The following is a 27,146-nucleotide window of genomic DNA, read 5'->3' on the forward strand; positions in this document are numbered from 1 at the left end:
TCCTACCTCTCCTCGTCGTGTCAGTAATATATTGTGAATCTTCATCCTCGACCTATGTAATGGAACGTCGGTTTACAATGATTCCCTCCAATGGGGTATATGCCATGAAAGAGGCGGGACATGATTTTGCACAACAGTTTGTTTCCGGTCCGGATTGCGAACGCGCAACCGAGGGGCACAAAGTCGGAAGCAACAAGTATTTTTGACGCAGCCCACACGTCGCAAACCGAACCGGAAATAAACTGATGTGCAAAAACAGTCCCGCCTCTTCCGTGGTATATACCCCATTTAATAGCCAATCAAATCTGTTGTCAACAAGCCGCACTAGAGGGTGACGTCAGTCCCTGCCGCCGTCGCAACTGCTTGTTGCTTCCCGTGTGCGGCGACAAATACCTCGTCGTCTCCCGTGTGTGCAGTTTGACATGGGAGGCGACACGATACGTAATTCTGTCGCTTGTCGCCTAGCATGTGTCGAGCCCCTAAGTCTCAAGTCTTTGCCCTCAAGTGTCAAGTCTCAAGTCAAGACTGACAAGTCCCGAGTCAAGACTGACAAGTGTCAAGCGAGTCACAAGTCCTACACTTTGATTTTCAAGTCATTTCCAGTATTTTTGAGTCTTTTTAACAACATCGTAGATTATATTATTTCGGGTGACCATCAAAGTAGGAGTCAGGGAGTGACCCCAGAGTGTTGCAGAAGATTGCCGTGTTTGCAATGTATTACCAGTTTCAGTGTCATTGATGACACAGAGAACATTGATAATTAGCCAATAAACAACTGAAATTAGCTTACTTACCGTTCTTTGAGCAACTTCAGATGTTGAACGAAGTTTGAAGTTGTTTCCTCGCCGTCAGTGATCAAATCTTGACATACGGCAATTCTTTTTTTTTTTTTTACCACCACATAGTTTTTGTACCCAACTAGTGGTGCAACGGATCACAAAAGTCATGGTTCGGATTGTTTAAAAAAAAAAAAAAATGAAATCACATTAATATAACTTTGTCTTCATTTATTTTTTATAAAATGCTTTTGCCCATTAATTTATTATTATTTTTTAAATGTCTAACATGGCCGTTAGGATTTAGCAATACAACTTTAAGTGCAGTATAAGCAAGATACATAATTATTTCATACATGATCCATGTATAAAATAAGGTATCCTGCCTTCCATTATATTGCACTTGTAAATGCACTTGAAGTTTTGTTTCTAAAATACAAATGGCCATATTGGACATTTTGAATATTTGTTGTTGTTTTGTTTTTTTAAAGACGCTGTCTGCCAGTTTCACTCTGGAAAAGGCACTTTTTAAATACAGGATTTAAGCAATCAAACTACTTCTCAATTTACAGAGAAGGGCTTGTCTTCATTTCTGTTGGTGAGTTTGTCCTAAACCCGCACCCCCCCAGCCTGTATTTTACCATTTTGTGTTTGTTTTGTAAACAGCGGGACGTTTCTGTGGGAAGACAGTATTTACAACCCTCCAGCCAATCGCAGAGTGGGGGGGGGTGGCGTGTCACAAACGGGGCCGGGCGAACGTGTCGGCTTTGTGACGTCACTCCCGCGGCAATTTGAAAGCGCGCACGGATTTTTTTTTTCCCACTCACTCACTCACTCACTCACTCACTCACTCACTCACTCACTCACAGAAGCTTACGTATGTGAATGAGTGAGTGAATTAAAAAAAATCAGTGCGTGCTTTCAAATTGCCGCGCCTTTAAAGCTAGTGTTTCAGAAAATAATTATAAATGAAGGCAAAGTTGTATTTATTTAGTTTTACTATTGAAAAATACATCTAAGTGCAATTTAAGGCACAATCCCTTCGTTTAAGCAGGGAGAGTGGATTACTATGCAGAGCTTGCTGATGAGCTGATCATATATCAGCTGTGTTTTTTAAGGGAAACATCCAAAATCTGCAGAACTCCGGCCCTTGAGGACCAAGTCTGCCCACCCTTACCTTAGAAGCTACTTAAAGCTTATAGGATGGGGGCTCATACCAGACACGTCAAAAACAACAAACCTAAACAAATGCAAACAAAACATACACAGCAAAGAACATCCTAACACTATACTAACGATGAACGTTGATCCCAATCAGTAGATTCAGCGAATTATAAATATGCAGCCCATAGTTAGAGCCCGAGCAGCGACGGCTGCGAGTTCCCTATTGTTCCTGAAGGAATTATTATTATTATTATCCATCCATCCATCCATCCATCCATCCATCCATTTTCTTGACCGCTTAGTCCTCACAAGAGTCGCGGGGGGTGCTGGCGCCTATCTCAGCTGGCTCTGGGGAGTAGGCGGAGGACACCCTCGACTGGTTGGCAGCCAATCGCAGGGCACACAGAGACGAACAATCATCCACGCACACAAGCACACCTTCTTCCTCTTCTTCTTCTTCTTCTTCCTCCTCTTCCTCCTCTTCCTCATCTTCCTCCCCTTCCTCCTCCTCTTCTTCTTCTTCTTCTTCTTCTTCTTCTTCTTCCTCTTTTTCCTCTTCTTCTTCCTCTTCTTCTTCTTCATCTTCTTCTTCATCTTCTTCTTCATCTTCCTCCTCTTCTTCCTCTTCTTCCTCCTCTCCCCTCTTCCTCCTCTCCCCTCTTCCTCCTCCTCTCCTTCTTCCTCTTCCTCCTCCTCCTCCTCCTTCTTCCTCTTCCTCCTCCTCTTCTTCTTCTTCCGGGTGTGTTCGAGCTTTTTTTTTTTTTTTTGCGTCATGTTGCGTGACGTCGTTAGACGTGTGGGTTGCCAGATAAGCGCTTATTCATCCCCCCCAAAGCAACACAAAAGACGCAGCCAGGTCTGCCGCCTCGGTACCAACGATACATCGGGTATTGTAGAAGAGGCAGTACCGTCACATTTTCACAATCTTGGCATCGACTTGGTACCGAAGTATCAGTTCTCGTGACGACCCCAGTTAGGTCTCAAACGTGCCGCCCAGCACACCATCTCAATTAGGGGTGGGAGAAAATATCGACATCGCAATATATTGTTGTGCTCGCTGTTGCAATAAATTATTGATACACTAACGGTAGATATCGATATATTGTGTCCAGTTGTGCAGTGTTATGTTATAAATGTTTATGCACTTTAATTTGTCTCACTTTACAATGTTTACAGTTAAAAGGCTCAGAGGCAGTGAGGCACTATGCAGAATTTTGTACATTGTTCAAAGTTTTGGCATTGAATAAATCCATAATTAGTAGGGGTGTGCCAAAAAATGTATTCATAAAAGAATCGAGATTCTCATTTATTAATCGAATTGAATCGATATTAATATAAAAAAATCGATTTTATTTAAATTAGAAATTAAGAGGAAGAGGAAAAGGCAGTTGTAGCCCACATGTTGTTTTTGTGGAAAAGGCACTTACAATACAAATTAATTGTTCGAATCGAAAATCGATTCTGAATTGAATCGTAGACCCAAAAATCGTAATCGAATCGAATCGTGAGACAGTCAGATTCCCAGCCCTAATAATTAGACATTTTCCTTTTATGGGCATTTGTTGGCTTTTTCAGTCACATATCATGATATATTGCTAAAAAAAAGTTTTGACACTATATCAAAAATCGTAGCTATCAGGTATTGTGATATCGATATCGTGAGCCAAATATCGTCACAGTATTGAATCGTGGTTTACCTGTATCGTCCCACCCCTTATCTCAGTGCTTCATGTTTTATAAAAAAAAGTTGAGTTAAGTTGAGAGATTTTACCCCGAGTTGGGTTCAAATTCGACGCGCTATGCGGGGCTCGTATATTCTTGAAAACATTTTTCTAAACAATTGCACAATAGTGCAGTTGTTCCTTAAGGAACCAAAATAATACTAATACAATTATTTATCTTCTCTTCTTGTGTTTACTGCTTAACTTTGTTCTTTGTTATTCATTGTAAAGAACTTTGCTTCTCACTTTGTAATTTGTAATATTCATTTATTTTTTGTATTATTGATACTTTATTGATGTTATACCTTGATTATTTTTTTTTACTTCATCTCTAGCTCATGTTTTAAATTCATGATGTATTATTATTTTAAATAACTGTTAAAATGAATGGTCTTTTCTAAAATTATTATTTTTTTGTTAAATAAATTAACATTTATTACCACAAACAACAGAACAAAAATACTGAAAATTGGTACTATTCATTAGCGGTATCAATATCCCGATGCTGACAATTTGAACAGAACCTGTTCAAATGCGAAAGGTACCCATCCCTACTTGAACACGGTGAATGCTGTTTTTGTTTTTTTTCAACATCCATCCATAGTCCAATAAACGTAGCAAAGATGTTTACATTTTTTTCTTGACATTGTAAAATTTTTACCATTTAAATTCGCCGACTCTATGCTCCCAACCCGTGTGATGAGTGCCCCGGGTAAAATTTTGGTCCAAGTGCTTCTCACCTTTTTCACCCCTGCCTGTAAATCCAAAGAAAAAAATACTAATCAAAGCTTCATTATCCACTGTATATTAATCTTTCTTAATTGTATGGCTCTCCCCGTCCCCACCCTTTTTGGTCAGTATCTTTTTCCAGATGCTGCTGTGGATAAGACAGAAAGTCAAACTGCACAACAAAATAGCAGTGGAAAGCCCCCAGTAGATCAAAATACTGACGTGAGTAAATATTATTTACAGTGTATCCTTCTTTCAGTGTAACTATGTACAGTAAAGGTGGTATAACTTTTTTCCCTTTTGCCACTTTTTGAGGCATCAAACATAAATATACATAACTAGATTTTTTTTGTGAAGAATCACCATCAAATGGGACACAATCGTGAAGTGGAATGAAATTTAAACGATATTTTAACTTTTTTTTTTTTTTTTTTTCAAAATAACTGAAAAATAAAGCATGTGAAATTCTCCATCCTCGTTTCTCTCAGTGCAGCCATCTGACTTCAGAAGTTACCTGATGATTTGTGAATGATCCAATGTTGACCTAAATGACAATGACAGTCCATGTACGGAATCTAGTCTCAGTATAAATGCACCTGCTCTGTGATGGGTTCAGAGTTCTGTTAAGAGTATTGGGGAGCAAACATCATCATGAAGACCAAAGAACACACCAGGCAGGTCCGGGATATAATATTGAATTTAATATATAATATTCAATATTTTCTGACATCCTACTTTTCAGCTTCAATGTTTCAAATATTGTTTACAGTAAATTTCATTCTATTTCCCAATTTTGTCCCACTTGGTGTTGTTTCTTCACAACAATGTCCGATTTTATGTCTTTCTTTGACGCCTGAAATGTCTAAATCAGGGGTGTCCAAACTTTTTCATTTGAGGGCCACATACAGAAAATCAGAGGGACGTAAGGGCCACATAATGTTATGAAGAGAAATTGTGTTTAGTCATAAAAATTGTACAAATAATTTATTTTTGCTTTTGCATATTTAGAAAAATGCTACAGTACATAAACCAATTTATTTGTAATATGGCAGTAGAGTTATTATAGTTTGGGAATTTTTTATTTTAGTTTATATTTCATTTTGAGTTTTGTTTTTTAAATTTAGTTTTAATTAGTTTTCAGGGTGGTTCTGTTAGTTTTTATTAGTTTTATTTATTTAATAATTGCTTAGTTTGTTTAGTTTGTTTCAGTATTAGTTTTAGTTTTTTGTTTGGAATTTTTTTTAATATGTATTACTTGTGTGCAATATTTAAAAAATAGCATGGGAGCGATGTCATCTGAAGGTGCTTTTCTATTGGCTGCTGGTAGATGACGTCACTTCTGTGTGACATACTTTCAATCGTCATTATTCCGGTTTATATCAAAATAAATTACTAAAAATCACATTTAAAATCATCCCCAAAGTCTCATGCATAAAATTAATTACCAAAGACTAAAACTAAGGACGTTTGCTATAATTATAGTTAGTTGGTTAGTTTTGTAAACATAAAATGTAGTTAGTTTTCGTTTTTTTAAAAGCATGTTTTTATTTTATTTCGTTACAATATTGTTTTTTTAATTTTAGTTTTAGTTATTTCCTTAGTTTTCGCTAACTAAAATAACGTTTAATGGTACCTGTGTTTTTCGACACCCTCCCATCTTACTTTGACCATTTCCAAACATTTTTGTTTTTGTTAATTTATTTGAACTGAGTCAAACGTCATTTTTAGCATATGTTGCGGGCCACTGAAAATGGAAGGCAAATGGCCCCCGGGCCGTAGTTTGGACACCACTGGTCTAAATAAAAGAGGTGGCTAAAACATTGGCTAGGCATTGAATTTTAAATTATTTGAGACATTTGAACATTTGAATGACAACTCGAAATCGCTTAAAGCCATCAAAGTCAAAGATCAGTGGAGAGAAGAAAAATAATAAATGTGTACATTGTTTGACAATGTCTAAATATAATGCAATATTAACACGATGTCACCCTCCCCACCAGGACCTTTTTATTCAGTTGAAATCGGCACCAGTTGAAAGTCTAACCCATCGACTGGCACTGTGCATGTGTCTAGTCAACTTCTACCATGGTGGGCTGCAGGCTGTGGCCTACCTCTGGCAGGAGTTTGTCCTCGAGATGCGATACCGTTGGGAAAACAATTACCAAATCTGCGGGTGGGTATGACACTGGATCATTATTAGTATTAAATGAGTAAGAGCTGCTGGCATAATATTGTAGTCGTGGTGCAACGGATCATCTTTGATCCATGAGCCCCACGAATCAATTGCCACGGTTCGGATTGCACATCGGATCCACGGAAAAGAACATTACATGTTCACATGAAGGCAACATGATCAGTCTGCATTTACTATAATACTACCAGAGAAATTGAATCACTCAAGTGTGGATCATTCAAGTCGCATGTATGGGCGCATTTTGGCAACTAGGGTTGAAACAAGTCCTCAATTTAATGATACTCTTCTCTCGACACCGTCATTCAGACATGCCAAGTAAGCTGGAAACATATTCAACGTGACACTAACTCACTAAGGCCAAGGTTAACTTCAAAATAAAGCTTACCAAATAACACAATGACACCAATGCAATAGCCTTAGCTGAATTTGAATTTGAAGTTGGCCCAACGTGGGGAGGTGATGGTTAGCGTGACTTAAAACAAGATATTCAAACCATTAATGGAGTAACAAAATAATTGTAAATTAATTTGACAATTAACTAATTGTTGAGTTTTCAAATAATCATTGCACCGCTACACCAAATCGAATAGTAATCCTACTGAATCGAACATCGAATCGTAATCCTACTGAATCGAACCGAACCGAATTGTTTCATTTCAAAATCGAACCGTCCTTGTATCGGATCGCACCCCATGCATCGAGATGCGTATCGAATGGTCTTGATTGGAGAGATTTACACCCTTAATGTATATGTATGTATATATATTAGGGGTGTTTAAAAAAAATTGATTCGGCAATATATCGCAATATTACATCTTGCAATTCTCGAATCGATTCAATAGGCAGCCAAATCGATTTTTAAACATCCATTTTTGATGGAAGAATATTCAACAAAATGTCTTACGGTTAGGATTCACACCTTGAGCATGGAAGAATGTTCTAATGGAAAATTAAGCCTTAATATTTGATTTCAATGCTGTTCGAACATGACAGATTACAACCTGTTTGTCAAATACAATGGCTCACACTTACAAGACTGAAGTTTCAGATAAATAAATAATACCTTTTCTTTTTTTTTTTTTTTTCTTTTTTTTTTTTTTCTTTTTTTTTTTTTTTTTTTTTTGTGTATGTGTGCGTGCGTTTGCGTGCGTGCGTTTGCGTGCGTGCGTTTGCGTGCGTGCGTGCGTTTGCGTGTGTGCGTTTGCGTGCGTGCGCGTGCGTGCGCGTGCGTGCAAATACGTATAAATTTATACTCATTCATTCACCTAAAACCTTATAAATATCCCATTACCCTATCCCTTTAACCAGGTACTTCAGAATCTTGCCAGAGTCGTGAGGTTTAAATGGTCAGGAGACCAGAGAAAAGGTCAGAAAAAAAAAGAAATAAAGAGAAAAGAAAGGTAAATCAAAGTGAAATCCAGCACCGACCAAACACTTCCTGCCTTCCCCATGATTACAAAATCAAAGTCTTACGCCAACCCCGGAAGGCTCTAAATTCCAGCAAATTTAGCGAGATCTCAAGAGCCCAGAGGAAAAATAAATAATACCTTTTCATTCAAATCTTATAGTGTACATGTACAAGTTTACTGAATAGGATTTTCTAAATTTCAGTAAAAACATCGCAACAATCGACTTATAAATTTGTATTGGGATTAATATAGATATCGAATTGAATCGTGACCTATGAATCATGATACAAATCGAATTGTCAGGCACAAGGCAATTCACACCCCCAATATATATACATACGGACATACATACCTACATACATACATACATACATACATACATATATATATATATATATATATATATATATATATATATATATATATATATATATATATATATATATACATACATACATACATACATACATGCATATGTCCCTCTTGTTTTTGTAAGAATTATTATTATTCTTCCGCTTCTTCTTCTTCTTCTTTATTCTCCGCAAACGATCGCATTTTTGAGGACCTAAACATTTACGAAAACTCACCAAACTTTGCAATCTCTTCGGGCCTGGTGAAAAATTTGATATTATGTTGTTGTCATAACAACGCGACTCTATAGCGTCCCCTAGCGTAGAAAAAATAAAAAACAATCCCGGCCCGTTTGACCTAGAGCTACGAAAATTGGCAGACACGTGTAGCACCCCGAGACGGACAAAAAAAGTCAGTGGAAGCCATTTCCTAAAATGTACAGGAAGTGACCTATGAATTTTTGAATGTCCAATTTTGGCCCATTTTGGCACATTCACTGTGGTCATGCTTTTTCCCCCTTTGCAAACATTTTTCATCCAGTTGACTTCAAAATTGCCATGTATAATCTCAAGACCCGAGACAACAACTGGGCAAAAAAGCTTGACTTTTTGAAATACTATATGAAGTGGGCGGGGCATCAAAAATTTCCTTTAAAATTTTATTTGTCCAGAAAGACAAAATGCTAAATAAATCCCATGGACAAGCTCCAAAAAATCTCAAACTTCTCATGCAACTTAATAGTCACGGCCTGAAAACATCTATACAATGAAATTCAGTTATACATTTAGCGCCACCTAGTGGTGACAATAAATGTTATACTTTACGTTTTTAGCTACTGTGCCGAGCTCGTTGAAGGGATCCAGTTGAAAATTGGTCAGAAAAACCTTAAGATGTTGATCATGCCCCACACCGAATATTGTCTTTTCGCCAAAGGGCGTGGCCGTTACGGTGCCGCAAAATCTGAAGATTTTTCGTGACAATAAAAGTTGCTTTAACTTGACCCAGATGATCCTATCTTCTCAAAATTTCACACATTTGATGAGAGTCCAGCCCTAAAGACATCTACGAAGTTATATTTCATCTTACTGATAGCGCCACCTAGTGGCAATTTTTTTTCTTACAAATTTTCTTGTAAATTTTTCTCCAAACACGTTAACTGGACCAACCTCATATTTGCTCAGATGAGGGTTTCGGCCTTCATGATGTCACAACACGAAGTGTGTGAGTTTTCGCGAATCACTGTGGGCGTGGCTAAGCACTGTTCGCCAAGAAAACAACGCCAGTTTTGATGGTCTAAACATGCGCAGAAACTCATGAAACTTGGCACACACATCTGGTCTGGCAAAATGAGCAATATTTTATCATGTATTGTCCTATTTTTACAAAAATGACTCAATAGCGCCCCCTAGAAATTTTTAACGAAGCAGCCCCGATTGTACGTTTAAGCAAGATCTACGAAAATTTTTAGGTGTATGAGGGAGCCAAAGACCTACAAAAAAGTCTCTTGGCCCCATATGCTAAAATGAACAGGAAGTGAGCTACAAATTTTTTAATGTCCCATTTTTGACGATTTTTGCACATTTTCAGGGGGCATACTTTTGCCGACTTCTCCTACACGTTTTATCCGACTGACTTATGACTTGACCTGGACCATGCCAAGACCTGAGCCAACAACAGACGGAAAAATCTTGACCTTTGGAAATACTATATGATGAGGGCGGGGCATCAAAATTTGTGTTTCGCACTGAAAAAGGATATGCTTAATAACTCCCCGATACATGCTCCAAAAAATCCCAAACTTGACATGTATGTTTATAGTCAAGGCCTGAAGCTATCTATATGACAACATTCAGTTATATATGCAGCGCCACCTAGCCCTTGAGGCATGAAAAAAAAATACCCCACTTACGGTATTTTTACAAAAATTGTAAACTCATTCTCAGTGTGATAACTAAGTCATTTATGAATATTCTTTTACTTTCTACCACTCAAAATGTTCACTGGCATCAGACCTATCCAAACATACGTATTTTTTATTTATTTTTATTTATTTTTGATAGCCTCTATGGACCTTAAAAGCAGTATCGTGAATGAAGGATATGCTTAATAACTCCCCGGTACATGCTTAAAAAAATCCCAAACTTGCCATGTATATTTATAGTCAAGGCGTGAAGGTATCTCTATGACAAAATTCAGTTATAAATACAGCGCCACCTTGTCCTTGAGGCATAAAAAAAAAAAAAAAAAAAAAAAAAAAAAAAAAAAAACACTTACGGTATTTTGTACAAAATTTGTGAACTCATTGTAAGTGTAATAACGAAGTCATTTATGAATATTCTTTTACTTTTTCCACTACTCAAGATGTTCACTGGTATCAGACCGATCCAAACATATGTACTTTTTTATTTAGTTTTATTTATTTTTGATAGCCTCTTTGGACAATAAAAGCAACATCGTGCAATGAGTACGAGCGATGACGGGTATATATACTTTTGCAAAAAATACCAATCAGGTCAACTCATTCCCTAAAAATAAAAAAGGACGCTGATTTTTGCAGATCTTAACAATCACCAAAACCCATTGAGCTTGACACACACATCACACCTAGCAAAAAAAATCCACATGTAAAGGTTTATCATGCCATGTTAAAAGAAATTTTGCTCCGAATGTGCCAGTACCCGAATGTGCGGGTACCCCAACGTGCAAGTACCCCAACGTGCAAATACCCCAATGTGGCCTGGGCTGCGAGGGCCCTTTATAGCTGCTCGCAGCTCTAGTTAGGGCCCGAGCAGCGACTGCTGCAAGGTCCCTCTTGTTTTTGTAAGAATTATTATTATTAGGGCCCGAGCAGCGACCGCTGCGAGGTCCCTATTGTTTTTGTAAAAATTCTTCTTCTTCTTCTTTATTCTCCGCAAACGATCGCGATTTGGGTACCTAAACATTCACGAAAACTCACCGAACTTTGCACACTCCTCAGGCCCGGCGAAAAATTCGATATTATTAAGTCGTCATAACAATGCTCGATAGGGCCCCCTAGCGTAGAAAAATAAAAACCAAGCCCGGCACGTTTGAGCTAGAGCAACAAAAAATGGCAGGCACGTGTAGCACCCCGAGACGCACAAAAAAGTCTATTGGGACCATGTAGCTAAAATGTACAGGAAGTGAGCTATGAATTTTTTAATGTCCAATTTTGGCCTATTTTGGCACATTCACTGTGGTCATGCTTTTTCCCCCTTTGCAAACATTTTTCATCCAATTGACTTCAAACTTGGCATTTATCATCTCAAGACCTGAGAGAACAACTGGGCAAAACATCTTGCCTTTTTGAAATACTATATGACGGGGGTGGGGCATCAAATATCGCCTTTAAAATTTCATTTGTCCAGAAAGAGCAAATGCTTAATAACTCCCATGTTCAAGCTCCAAAAAATCTCAAACTTCTCAGGCAATGTAATAGTCACGGCCTGAAAACATCTAATGATAAAATTCAGTTATACATATAGCGCCACCTAGTGGTTACAATAAATGTCATACTTTACGTTTTTAGCTACTGTGCTGAGCTTGTTGAAGGGATCCATTTGAAAATTGGTCAGAAAAGCCTTAAGATGTTGATCATGCCCCACACCGAATATTGTAACTTTTCGCCAAAGGGCGTGGCCGCTACGGTGACGCAAAGTCTGAAGATTTTTCGTGAAAATAAAAGCTGCATGAACTTGACCGAGATGATCCTATCTTCTCAAAATGTCACACATTTGATGAGAGTCCAGCCCTAAAGACATCTACTGACTTATATTTCATCTAACTGATAGCGCCACCTAGTGGCAATTTTTTTTCTTACGAATTTTCTTCTACGTTTTTCTCCAAACACGTTAACTGGACCTACCTCATATTTGCTCAGATGAGGGTTTCGGCCTTCATGATGTCACAACACGAAGTTTGTGAGTTTTCGCGAATTGCTGTGGGTGTGGCTAAGCGCTGTTCGCCAAGAAAACAACGCCAGTTTTGAGGGTCTAAACATGCACAGAAACTCATGAAACTTGGCACACACATCTGGCCTGGTAAAATGAGCAATATTTTATTGTTGATTGTGCTATTTTTACAAAAATGACTCAATAGCGCCCCCTAGAAGTTTTTAACGAAGCAGCCCTGGTTGTACGTTTAAGCAAGAACGACGAATATTTTTAGGTGTATGAGGGAGCCCAAGACCTACAAAAAAGTCTCTTGGACCCATATGCTAAAATGAACAGGAAGTGAGCTACGAATTTTTGAATGTCCCATTTTTGACGATTTTTGCACATTCACAGGGGGCAGACTTTTGCCCACTTCTCCTACACGTTTCATCTGACTGAGTTAAAACTTGACCTGGACCATGTCAAGACCTGAGCCAACGACAGGGGGAAAAATCTTGACCTTTCGAAATACTATATGATGAAGGCGGGGCATCAAAATTTGTGTTTCGCACTGAAAAAGGATATGCTTAATAACTCCCCGGTACATGCTCCAAAAAATCCCAAACTTGACATGTATGTTTATCGTCAAGGCCTGAAGCTATCTCTATGACAACATTCAGTTATATATGCAGCGCCACCTAGCCCTTGAGGCATAAAAAAAAAATACCCCACATACGGTATTTTGTACAAAAAATGTAAACTCATTCTAAGTGTGATAACTAAGTCATTTATGAATATTCTTTTAGTTTCCACCACTCAAAATGTTCACTGGCATCAGACTTATCCAAACATATATATATTTTTATATATTTTTGATAGCCTCTGTGGACATTAAAAGCAATATCGTGAATGAAGGATATGCTTAATAACTCCACGGTACATGCTCCAAAAAAAATCCCACACTTGACATGTATGCTTATAATCAAGGCCTGAAGGTATCTCGATGACAACATTCAGTTATAAATACAGCGCCACCTAGCCCTTGAGGCATAATTATATATAAAAAAAAAAACCCACATACGGTATTTTGTACAAAAAATGTAAACTCATTCTAAGTGTGATGACTAAGTCATTTATGAATATTCTTTTAGTTTCCACCACTCAAATTGTTCACTGGCTTCACACCGATCCAAACGTATGTACGTTTCCATTTTGTTTTATTCATTTTTGATTGCCCCTTTGGACAATAAAAGTAACATTGTGCAATAAGTACAACGAGCGATGATGTATATATACACTTTTACAAAAAATACCAATCAGGGCAACTCATTGCCTAAAAATAAAAAAGGACGCTGATTTTTGCAGGTCTTAACAATCACCAAAACCCTTTGAGCTTGACACACACTGGCAAAAAAAATATTCTACATGTAAACGTTTATTATGCCATTTTCAAAGAAATTTTGCTTCCAATATGCCAGTACCCCAACGTGCCAGTACCCTAACGTGGAAGTACCCCAATGTGCAAGGACCATAACGTAGCCCGGGCTGCGAGGGCCCTTTATAGCTGCTCGCAGCTCTAGTTAGGGCCCGAGCAGCGACCGCTGCGAGGACCCTATTGTTTTTGTAAAAATTATTATTATTATTATTAATATTATTATTATTATTATTATTAGGGCCCGAGCAGCGACCGCTGCGAGGTCCCTATTGTTTTTGTAAAAATAATAATTATTATTATTATTATTAGGGCCCGAGCAGCTACCGCTGCGAGGTCCCTATTGTTTTTCGATCGGATTATTATTATTATTATTATTATTATTATTATTCTTTTTCTCCGTAAACGATCACGATTTTGGGTACCTAAACATTTACGAAAACTCACCAAACTTTGCACACTCCTCAGGCCCGGCGAAAAATTTGATATTATGAAGTCATCATAACAACGCGACTCTATAGCGCCCCCTAGCATAGAAAAATAAAAACCAAGCCCGGCATGTTTGAGCTAGAGCAACGAAAATTGGCAGGCACGTGTAGCACCCCGAGACGCACAAAAAAGTCTATTGGGACCATGTAGCTAAAATGTACAGGAAGTGAGCTATGAATTTTTTAATGTCCAATTTTGGCCTATTTTGGCACATTCACTGTGGTCATGCTTTTTCCCCCTTTGCAAACATTTTTCATCCAATTGACTTCAAACTTGGCATTTATCATCTCAAGACCTGAGAGAACAACTGGGGAAAAAATCTTGCCTTTTCGAAATACTATATGACGGGGGCGGGGCATCAAATATTGCCTTTAAAATTTCATTTGTCCAGAAAGAGCAAATGCTTAATAACTCCCATGTTCAAGCTCCAAAAAATCTCAAACTTATCAGGCAACTTAATAGTCACGGCCTGAAAACATCTATATGATAAAATTCAGTTATCCATGTAGCGCCACCTAGTGGTAACAATAATTGTCATACTTTACGTTTTTAGCTACTGTGCTGAGCTCGTTGAAGGGATCCAGTTGAAAATTGGTCAGAAAAGCCTTAAGATGTTGATCATGCCCCACACCGAATATTGTAACTTTTCGCGAAAGGGCGTGGCCGCTACGGTGCCGCAAAGTCTGAAGATTTCTCGTGACAACAAAAGCTGCATTAACTTGACCGAGATGATGCTATCTTCTCAAAATTGTACACAATTGATGAGAGTCCAGCCCTAAAGACATCTACAAACTTATATTTCATCTTACTGATAGCGCCACCTACTGGCAATTTTTTTTCTTACGATTTTTCTTCAATGTTTTTCTCCAACCATGTTAACTGGACCTACCTCATATTTGCTCAGATGAGGGTGTCGGCCTTCATGCTGTCACAACACGAAGTTTGTGAGTTTTCGCGAGTCGCTGTGGGAGTGGCCAAGCGCTGTTCGCCAAGAAAACAACGCCAATTTTGAGGGCCTAAACTGGCACAGAAACACACGAAACTTGGCACACACAGCTGGCCTGGCAAAATGAGCAATTTTTTATCGGCGATTGTGCTATTTTTACAAAAATGACTCAATAGCGCCCCCTAGAAATCTTTAACGAAACAGCCCCGGTTGTACGTTTAAGCAAGAACGACGAATATTTTTAGGTGTATGAGGGAGCCCAAGACCTACAAAAAAGTCTCTTGGACCCATATGCTAAAATGAACAGGAAGTGAGCTACGAATTTTTGAATGACCCATTTTTGACGATTTTTGTACATTCACAGGGGGCAGACTTTTGCCCACTTCTCCTACACGTTTCATCCGACTGAGTTAAGACTTGGCCTGGACCATGTCAAGACCTGAGCCAACGACAGGGGGAAAATTTTTGACTTTTCAAAATACTATATGATGAGGGCGGGGCATCAAAATTTGTGTTTCGCAATGAAAAAGGATATGCTTGATAACTCCCCGGTACATGCTCCAAAAAATCCCAAACTTGACATGTATGTTTATCGTCAAGGCCTGAAGTTATCTCTATGCCAACATTCAGTTATATATGCAGCGCCACCTAGCCCTTGAGGCATAAAAAAAAAATACCCCACATACGGTATTTTGTACAAAAAATGTAAACTCATTCTAAGTGTGATAACTAAGTCATTTATGAATATTCTTTTAGTTTCCACCACTCAAAATGTTCACTGGCATCAGACTTATCCAAACATATATATATTTTTATTTATTTTTGATAGCCTTTATGGACATTAAAAGCAATATCGTGAATGAAGGATATGCTTAATAACTCCACGGTACATGCTCCAAAAAAAATCCCACACTTGACATGTATGCTTATAATCAAGGCCTGAAGGTATCTCTATGACAACATTCAGTTATAAATACAGCGCCACCTAGCCCTTGAGGCATTTATATATATATATATATATATATATAAAAAAAACTCACATACGGTGTTTTGTACAAAAAATGTACACTCATTCTAAGTGTGATAACTAAGTCATTTATGAATATTCTTTTAGTTTCCACCACTCAAATTGTTCACTGGCTTCACACCGATCCAAACGTATGTACGTTTCCATTTTGTTTTATTCATTTTTGATTGCCCCTTTGGACAATAAAAGTAACATTGTGCAATGAGTACAACGAGCGATGATGTGTATATACACTTTTACAAAAAATACCAATCAGGGCAACTCATTGCCTAAAAATAAAAAAGGACGCTGATTTTTGCAGGTCTTAACAACCACCAAAACCCGTTGAGCTTGACACACACTGGCAAAAAAAAATATTCTACATGTAAACGTTTATTATGCCATTTTCAAAGAAATTTTGCTTCCAATATGCCAGTACCCCAACGTGCAAGTACCCCAACGTGGCCCGGGCTGCGAGGGCCCTTTATAGCTGCTCGCAGCTCTAGTTATTATTATTATTCTTCTTCTTCTTCTTCTTTATTCTCCGCAAACAATCGCGATTTTGGGTACCTAAATATTCACGAAAACTCACCAAACTTTGCACACTCCTCAGGTCCGGCGAAAAATTTGATATTATGAAGTCGTTATAACAACGCGACTCTATAGCGCCCCCTAGCGTAGAAAAATAAAAACCAAGCCCGACACGTTTGAGCTAGAGCAACGAAAATTGGCAGGGATGTGTAGCACCCCGAGACACACAAAAAAGTCTATTGGGACCATGTAGCTAAAATGTACAGGAAGTGAGCTATGAATTTTTTAATGTCCAATTTTGGCCTATTTTGGCACATTCACTGTGGTCATGCATTTTCCCCCTTTGCAAACATTTTTCATCCAATTGACTTCAAACTTGGCATTTATCATCTCAAGACCTAAGAGAACAGCTGGGCAAAACATCTTGCCTTTTTGAAATACTATACGACGGGGGCGGAGCATCAAATATTGCCTTTAAAATTTCATTTGTCCAGAAAGAGCAAATGCTTAATAACTCCCATGTTCAAGCTCCAAAAAATCTCAAACTTCTCAGGCAACGTAATAGTCACAGCCTGAAAACATCTATATGACAAAATTCAGTTATACATATAGCGCCACCTAGTGGTTACAATAAATGTCATACTTTACGTTTTTAGCTACTGTGCTGAGCTTGTTGAAGGGATCCATTTGAAAATTGGTCAGAAAAGCCTGAAGATGTTGATCATGCCCCACACCGAATATTGTAACTTTTCGTCAAAGGGCGTGGCCGCTACAGTGACGCAAAATCTGAAGATTTTTCGTGAAAATAAAAGCTGCATTAACTTGACCGAGATGATCCTATCTTCTCAAAATTTCACACATTTGATGAGAGTCCAGCTCTAAAGACATCTACTAACTTACATTTCATCTAACTGATAGCGCCACCTAGTGGCAATTTTTTTTCTTACGAATTTTCTTCTACGTTTTTCTCCAAACACGTTAACTGGACCTACCTCATATTTGCTCAGAGGAGGGTTTCGGCCTTCATGATGTCACAACACGAAGTTTGTGAGTTTTCGCGAATTGCTGTAGGCGTGGCTAAGCGCTGTTCGCCAAGAAAGCAACGCCAGTTTTGAGGGTCTAAACATGCACAGAAACTCCTGAAACTTGGCACACACATCTGGCCTGGTAAAATGAGCAATATTTTATTGTTGATTGTGCTATTTTTACAAAAATGACTCAATAGCGCCCCCTCGAAATTTTTAACGAAGCAGCCCCGGTTGTACGTTTAAGCAAGAACGCCGAATATTTTTAAGTGTATGAGGGAGCCCAAGACCTACAAAAAAAGTCTCTTGTACCCATATGCTAAAATGAACAGGAAGTGAGCTACGAATTTTTGAATGTCCAATTTTTGACGATTTTTGCACATTCACAGGGGGCAGACTTTTGCCCACTTCTCCTACACGTTTCATCCGACTGAGTTAAGACTTGGCCTGGACCATGTCAAGACCTGAGCCAACAACAGGGGGAAAAATTTTGACTTTTCGAAATACTATATGATGAGGGCGGGGCATCAAAATTTGTGTTTCACAATGAAAAAGGATATGCTTGATAACTCCCCGGTACATGCTCCAAAAAATCCCAAACTTGACATGTATGTTTATCGTCAAGGCCTGAAGTTATCTCTATGACAACATTCAGTTATATATGCAGCGCCACCTAGCCCTTGAGGCATGAAAAAAAAATACCCCACATACGGTATTTTGTACAAAAAATGTACACTCATTCTAAGTGTGATAACTAAGTCATTTATGAATATTTTTTTAGTTTCCACCACTCAAAATGTTCACTGGCATCAGACTTATCCAAACATATATATATTTTTATTTATTTTTGATAGCCTCTATGGACATTAAAAGCAATATCGTGAATGAAGGATATGCTTAATAACTCCACGGTACATGCTCCAAAAAAAAATCCCACACTTGACATGTATGCTTATAATCAAGGCCTGAAGGTATCTCTATGACAACATTCAGTTATAAATACAGCGCCACCTAGCCCTTGAGGCTTATATAAAAAAAATAAATAATACCCCACATACGGTATTTTGTACAAAAAATGTACACTCATTCTAAGTGTGATAACTAAGTCATTTATGAATATTCTTTTAGTTTCCACCACTCAAATTGTTCACTGGCTTCACACCGATCCAAACGTATGTACGTTTCCATTTTGTTTTATTCATTTTTGATTGCCCCTTTGGACAATAAAAGTAACATTGTGCAATGAGTACAACGAGCGATGATGTGTATATACACTTTTACAAAAAAATACCAATCAGGGCAACTCATTGCCTAAAAATAAAAAAGGACGCTGATTTTTGCAGGTCTTAACAATCACCAAAACCCGTTGAGCTTGACACACACACTGGCAAAAAAATATTCTACATGTAAACGTTTATTATGCCATTTTCAAAGAAATGTTGCTTCCAATATGCCAGTACCCCAACGTGCCAGTACCCCAACGTGCAAGTACCCCAACGTGCAAGGACCCCAACGTGGCCCGGGCTGCGAGGGCCCTTTATAGCTGCTCGCAGCTCTAGTTATTATTAGGGCCCGAGCAGCTACCGCTGCGAGGTCCCTATTGTTTTTCGATCGGATTATTATTATTATTAGGGCCCGAGCAGCGACCGCTGCGAGGTCCCTCTTGTTTTTGTAAGAATTATTATTCTTCTTCTTCTTCTTCTTCTTCTCCGTAAACGATCGCATTTTTGAGGGCCTAAACATTTACGAAAACTCACCAAACTTTGCAGTCTCTTCGGGCCCGGCGAAAAATTTGATATTATGTAGTTGTCATAACAACGCGACTCTATAGCGCCACCTAGCCTAGAAAAATAAAAAACAATCCCGGCCCGTTTGAGCTAGAGCTACGAAAATTGGCAGGCACGTGTAGCACTATGAGACGCACAAAAAAGTCAGTGGAAGCCATTTCCTAAAATGTACAGGAAGTGAGCTATGAATTTTTTAATGTCCAATTTTGGCCTATTTTGGCACATTCACTGTGGTCATACTTTTTCCCCCTATGCAAACATTTTTCATCCCATTGACTTTAAACTTGGCATTTATCATCTCAAGACTTAAGAGAAAAACTAGGCAAAAAATCTTGCGTTTTCGAAATACTATATGACGGGGGCGGGGCATCAAATATTGCCTTTAAAATTTCATTTGTCCAGAAAGAGCAAATGCTGAATAACTCCCATGTACAAGCTCCAAAAAATCTCAAACTTCTCAGGCAACGTAATAGTCACGGCCTGAAAACACCTATATGAAAAAATTCAGTTATACATATAGCGCCACCTAGTGGTTACAATAAATGTCATACTTTACGTTTTTAGCTACTGTGCTGAGCTCGTTGAAGGGATCCAGTTGAAAATTGGTCAGAAAAGCCTTAAGATGTTGATGATGCCCCACACCGAATATTGTAACTTTTCGCCAAAGGGCGTGGCCGCTACGGTGACGCAAAGTCTGAAGATTTTTCGTGACATTAAAAGCTGCATGAACTTGACCGAGATGATCCTATCTTCTCAAAATTTCACACATTTGATGAGAGTCCAGCCCTAAAGACATCTACGAACTTATATTTCATCTAACTGATAGCGCCACCTAGTGGCAATTTTTTTTCTTACGAATTTTCTTGTACATTTTTCTCCAAACACGTTAACTGGACCAACCTCATATTTGCTCAGATGGGGGTTTCGGCCTTCATGATGTCACAACACGAAGTTTGTGAGTTTTCGCGAATCGCTGTGGGCGTGGCTAAGCACTGTTCGCCAAGAAAACAACGCTAGTTTTGATGGTCTAAACATGCGCAGAAACTCATGAAACTTGGCACACACATCTGGCCTGGCAAAATGAGCAATATTTTATCATGTATTGTCCTATTTTTACAAAAATGACTCAATAGCGCCCCCTAGAAATTTTTAACGAAGCAGCCCCGATTGTACGTTTAAGCAAGATCTACGAAAATTTTTAGGTGTATGAGGGAGTCCAAGACCTACAAAAAAGTCTCTTGGACCCATGTGCTAAAATGAACAGGAAGTGAGCTATGAATTTTTGAATGTCCCATTTTTGACGATTTTTGCACATTTTCAGGGGGCATACTTTTGCCCACTTCTCCTACACATTTCATCCGACTGACTTTAGACTTGACCTGGACCATGTCAAGACCTGAGCCAACTACAGGCAGAAAAATCTTGACTTTTGGAAATACTATATGATGAGGGCGGGGCATCAAATTTTGTGTTTCGCACTGAAAAAGGATATGCTTAATAACTCCCCGGTACATGCTCCAAAAAATCCCAAACTTGACATGTATGTTTATAGTCAAAGCCTGAAGGTATCTCTATGACAAAATTCAGTTATATATGCAGCGCCACCTAGCCCTTCAGGCGTGAAAAAAAAATACCCCACATACGGTATTTTGTACAAAAAATGTCAACTCATTCTAAGTGTGATAACTCCCATGTTCAAGCTCCAAAAAATCTCAAACTTCTCAGGCAACGTAATAGTCACGGCCTGAAAGCATCTATATGATAAAATTCAGTTATACATATAGCGCCACCTAGTGGTAACAATAAATGTCATACTTTACGTTTTTAGCTACTGTGCCGAGCTCGTTGAAGGGATCCAGTTGAAAATTGGTCAGAAAAGCCTTAAGATGTTGATCATGCCCCACACCGAATATTGTAACTTTTCGCCAAAGGGCGTGGCCGCTACGGTGACGCAAAGTCCGAAAATTTTTCGTGACAATAAAAGCTGCATGAACTTGACCGAGATGATCCTATCTTCTCAAAATTTCACACATTTGATGAGAGTCCAGCCCTTAAGACATCTACGAACTTATATTTCATCTTACTGATAGCGCCACCTAGTGGCAATTTTTTTTCTTACGAATTTTCTTGTACATTTTTCTCCAAACACGTTAACTGGACCAACCTCATATTTGCTCAGATGAGGGTTTCGGCCTTCATGAGGTCACAACACGAAGTTTGTGAGTTTTCGCGAATCGCTGTGGGCGTGGCTAAGCACTGTTCGCCAAGAAAACAACGCCAGTTTTGAGGGTCTAAACATGCGCAGAAACTCATGAAACTTGGCACACACATCTGGCCTGGTAAAATGAACAATATTTTATTGTTGATTGTACTATTTTTACAAAAATGACTCAATAGCGCCCCCTAGAAATTTTTAACGAAGCAGCCCCGATTCTACGTTTAAGCAAGATCTACGAAAATTTTTACGTGTATGAGGGAGCCAAAGACCTACAAAAAAGTCTCTTGGACCCATATGCTAAAATGAACAGGAAGTGAGGTACGAATTTTTGAATGTCCCATTTTTGACGATTTTTGCACATTTTCAGGGGCCATACTTTTGCCCACTTCTCCTACATGTTTTATCCGACTGACTTATGACTTGACCTGGACCATGCCAAGACCTGAGCCAACAACAGACGGAAAAATCTTGACTTTTGGAAATACTATATGATGAGCGCGGGGCATCAAAATTTGTGTTTCGCACTGAAAAAGGATATGCTTAATAACTCCCCGATACATGCTCCAAAAAATCCCAAACTTGACATGTATGTTTATCGTCAAGGCCTGAAGGTATCTCTATGACAACATTCAGTTATATATGCAGCGCCACCTCGCCCTTGAGGCAAAACAAAAAAATACCCCACATACGGTATTTTGTACAAAAAATGTAAACTCATTCTAAGTGTGATAACTAAGTCATTTATGAATATTCTTTTACTTTCCACCACTCAAAATGTTCACTGGCATTAGACTTATCCAAACATGTACTTTTTTATTTATTTTTGATAGCCTCTAATGGACATTAAAAGCAATATCGTGAATGAAGGATATGCTTAATAACTCCACGGTACATGCTCCAAAAAAATCCCACACTTGACATGTATGTTTAGAGTCAAGGCTTGAAGGTATCCCTATGACAACATTCCATTATATATACAGCGCCACCTAGCCCTAGAGGCATAAAAAAAAATACACCAACTTAACGGTATTTTTACAAAAAAAAAAAAAATCCACATGTCAAGGTTTATCATGCCATTTTCAAAGAAATTCTGCTTCCAATGTGCCTTACCTAAACTTGCCAGTACCCCAACGTGCCAGTACCCCAACGTGCAAGTACCCCAACGTGCAAGTACCCCAACGTGGCCCGGGCTGCGAGGGCCCTTTATAGCTGCTCGCAGCTCTAGTTATTATTATTCTTCTTCTTCTTCTTCTTCTTCTTCTTCTCCGTAAACGATCACGATTTTGGGTACCTAAACATTTACGAAAACTCACCAAACTTTGCACACTCCTCAGGCCCGGCGAAAAATTTGATATTATGAAGTCGTCATAACAACGCGACTCTATAGCGCCCCCTAGCATAGAAAAATAAAAACCAAGCCCGGCACGTTTGAGCTAGAGCAACGAAAATTGGCAGGCACGTGTAGCACCCCGAGACGCACAAAAAAGTCTATTGGGACCATGTAGCTAAAATGTACAGGAAGTGAGCTATGAATTTTTTAATGTCCAATTTTGGCCTATTTTGGCACATTCACTGTGGTCATGCTTTTTCCCCCTTTGCAAACATTTTTCATCCAATTGACTTCAAACTTGGCATTTATCATCTCAAGACCTGAGAGAACAACTGGGGAAAAAATCTTGCCTTTTCGAAATACTATATGACGGGGGCGGGGCATCAAATATTGCCTTTAAAATTTCATTTGTCCAGAAAGAGCAAATGCTTAATAACTCCCATGTTCAAGCTCCAAAAAATCTCAAACTTATCAGGCAACTTAATAGTCACGGCCTGAAAACATCTATATGATAAAATTCAGTTATCCATGTAGCGCCACCTAGTGGTAACAATAATTGTCATACTTTACGTTTTTAGCTACTGTGCTGAGCTCGTTGAAGGGATCCAGTTGAAAATTGGTCAGAAAAGCCTTAAGATGTTGATCATGCCCCACACCGAATATTGTAACTTTTCGCCAAAGGGCGTGGCCGCTACGGTGCCGCAAAGTCTGAAGATTTCTCGTGACAACAAAAGCTGCATTAACTTGACCGAGATGATGCTATCTTCTCAAAATTTTACACAATTGATGAGAGTCCAGCCCTAAAGACATCTACAAACTTATATTTCATCTTACTGATAGCGCCACCTACTGGCAATTTTTTTTCTTACGATTTTTCTTCAATGTTTTTCTCCAACCATGTTAACTGGACCTACCTCATATTTGCTCAGATGAGGGTGTCGGCCTTCATGCTGTCACAACACGAAGTTTGTGAGTTTTCGCGAGTCGCTGTGGGCGTGGATAAGCACTGTTCGCCAAGAAAACAACGCCAGTTTTGAGGGTCTAAACATGCGCAGAAACTCATGAAACTTGGCACACACATCTGGCCCTGTTAAAATGAACAATATTTTATTGTTGATTGTGCTATTTTTACAAAAATGACTCAATAGCGCCCCCTAGAAATTTTTAACGAAGCAGCCCCGATTGTACGTTTAAGCAAGATCTACGAAAATTTTTACGTGTATGAGGGAGCCAAAGACCTACAAAAAAGACTCTTGGACCCATATGCTAAAATGAACAGGAAGTGAGCTACGAATTTTTGAATGTCCCATTTTTTACGATTTTTGCACATTTTCAGAGGGCATACTTTTGCCCACTTCTCCTACACGTTTTATCCGACTGACTTATGACTTGACCTGGACCATGCCAAGACCTGAGCCAACAACAGACGGAAAAATCTTGACTTTTGGAAATACTATATGATGAGGGCGGGGCATCAAAATTTGTGTTTCGCACTGAAAAAGGATATGCTTAATAACTCCCCGATACATGCTCCAAAAAATCCCAAACTTGACATGTATGTTTATCGTCAAGGCCTGAAGGTATCTCTATGACAACATTCAGTTATATATGCAGCGCCACCTAGCCCTTGAGGCATGAAAAAAAAATACCCCACTTACGGTATTTTGTACAAAAAATGTAAACTCATTCTAAGTGTGATAACTAAGTCATTTAGGAATATTCTTTTACCTTCCACCACTCAAAATATTCACTGGCATCAGACCTAACCAAACATACATATTTTTGTTATTTAGTTTTATGTATTTTTGATAGCCTCTATGGACATTAAAAGCAATATGGTGAATGAAGGCTATGCTTAATAACTCCCAGGTACATGCTCCAAAAAATCCCATATTTGAAATGTATATTTAGAGTCAAGGCCTGAAGGTATCTCTATGACAAAATTCAGTTATAAATACAGCGCCACCTAGTCCTTGAGGCATAAAAAAAAATGCCTCACTTACGGTATTTTTGCAAAAATTGTAAACTCATTGTAAGTGTGATAACTAAGTCATTTATGAATATTCTTTTACTTTCCACCACTCAATATGTTCACTGGTATCAGACCGATCCAAACATACGTATTTTTTATTTAGTTTTATTTATTTTTTTATCGCCTCTATGGACAATAAAAGCAACATTGTGCAATGAGTACGAGCGATGATGTGTGTATATATACTTTTACGAAAAATACCAATCAGAGCAACTCATTGCCTAAAAATAAAAAAAAGACGCTGATTTTTGCAGATCTTAACAATCACCAAAACCCATTGAGCTTGACACACTCATCACACCTGGCAAAAAAAAAAAAAAAAAAGTCCACATGTTTATCATGCCATTTTCAAAGAAATTCTGCTTCCAATGTGCCAGTACCCCAATGTGCAAGTTCCCCAACGTGGCCCGGGCTGCGAGGGCCCTTTATAGCTGCTCGCAGCTCTAGTTATTATTTATTCTCCGCAAACGATCGCGATTTTGGGTACCTAAACATTCACGAAAACTCACCGAACTTTGCACACTCCTCAGGCCCGGCGAAAAATTTGATATTATTAAGTCGTCATAACAATGCGACTCGATAGCGCCCCCTAGCGTAGAAAAATAAAAACCAAGCCCGGCACGTTTGAGCTAGAGCAACAAAAATTGGCAGGCACGTGTAGCACCCCGAGACGCACAAAAAAGTCTATTGGGACCATGTAGCTAAAATGTACAGGAAGTGAGCTATGAATTTTTTAATGTCCAATTTTGGCCTATTTTGGCACATTCACTGTGGTCATGCTTTTTCCCTCTTTGCAAACATTTTTCATCCAATTGACTTCAAACTTGGCATTTATCATCTCAAGACCTGAGAGAACAACTGGGCAAAACATCTTGCCTTTTTGAAATACTATATGACGGGGGCGGGGCATCAAATATTGCCTTTAAAATTTCATTTGTCCAGAAAGAGCAAATGCTTAATAACTCCCATGTTCAAGCTCCAAAAAATCTCAAACTTCTCAGGCAACGTAATAGTCACGGCCTGAAAACATCTATATGATAAAATTCAGTTATACATATAGCACCACCTAGTGGTTACAATAAATGTCATACTTTACGTTTTTAGCTACTGTGCTGAGCTTGTTGAAGGGATCCATTTTAAAATTGGTCAGAAAAGCCTTAAGATGTTGATCATGCCCCACACCGAATATTGTAACTTTTCGCCAAAGGGCGTGGCCGCTACGGTGACGCAAAGTCTGAAGATTTTTTGTGAAAATAAAAGCTGCATTAACTTGACCGAGATGATCCTATCTTCTCAAAATTTCACACATTTGATGAGAGTCCAGCCCTAAAGACATCTACTGACTTATATTTCATCTAACTGATAGCGCCAGCTAGTGGCAATTTTTTTTCTTACGAATTTTCTTCTACGTTTTTCTCCAAACACGTTAACTGGACCTACCTCATATTTGCTCAGATGAGGGTTTCGGCCTTCATGATGTCACAACACGAAGTTTGTGAGTTTTCGCGAATTGCTGTGGGTGTGGCTAAGCGCTGTTCGCCAAGAAAACAACGCCAGTTTTGAGGGTCTAAACATGCACAGAAACTCATGAAACTTGGCACACACATCTGGCCTGGTAAAATGAGCAATATTTTATTGTTGATTGTGCTATTTTTACAAAAATGACTCAATAGCGCCCCCTTGAAGTTTTTAACGAAGCAGCCCCGGTTGTACGTTTAAGCAAGAACGACGAATATTTTTAGGTGTATGAGGGAGCCCAAGACCTACAAAAAAGTCTCTTGGACCCATATGCTAAAATGAACAGGAAGTTAGCTACGAATTTTTGAATGTCCCATTTTTGACTATTTTTGCACATTCACAGGGGGCAGACTTTTGCCCACTTCTCCTACACGTTTCATCTGACTGAGTTAAGACTTGACCTGGACCATGTCAAGACCTGAGCCAACGACAGGGGGAAAAATCTTGACCTTTCGAAATACTATATGATGAAGGCGGGGCATCAAAATTTGTGTTTCGCACTGAAAAAGGATATGCTTAATAACTCCCCGGTACATGCTCCAAAAAATCCCAAACTTGACATGTATGTTTATCGTCAAGGCCTGAAGCTATCTCTATG

General features: G+C 38.7%; 1 protein-coding gene across 8 annotated transcripts in view; it reads left to right on the top strand.

Moving 5' to 3' along the window:
- Nucleotides 1–27,146, top strand: part of rab3gap1 (RAB3 GTPase activating protein subunit 1) — a 506,336-nt gene that overhangs the window by 207,222 nt on the left and 271,968 nt on the right. For all 8 annotated transcript variants that reach the window (XR_013287215.1, XR_013287213.1, XR_013287212.1 and 5 more), the window contains 2 exons: nucleotides 4,520–4,612; nucleotides 6,391–6,563. Coding sequence is in view for 4 of the 8 variants with exons in the window: in XM_077536293.1 (XP_077392419.1) it covers nucleotides 4,520–4,612; nucleotides 6,391–6,563 (266 nt within the window). In the remaining 4 variants the exon portion in view is untranslated. The remainder of the gene's footprint in view (nucleotides 1–4,519; nucleotides 4,613–6,390; nucleotides 6,564–27,146) is intronic.

This window comes from Festucalex cinctus, chromosome 11 (assembly GCF_051991245.1).
Source record: "Festucalex cinctus isolate MCC-2025b chromosome 11, RoL_Fcin_1.0, whole genome shotgun sequence".
NCBI classification, from domain to species: Eukaryota; Metazoa; Chordata; class Actinopteri; order Syngnathiformes; family Syngnathidae; genus Festucalex; species Festucalex cinctus.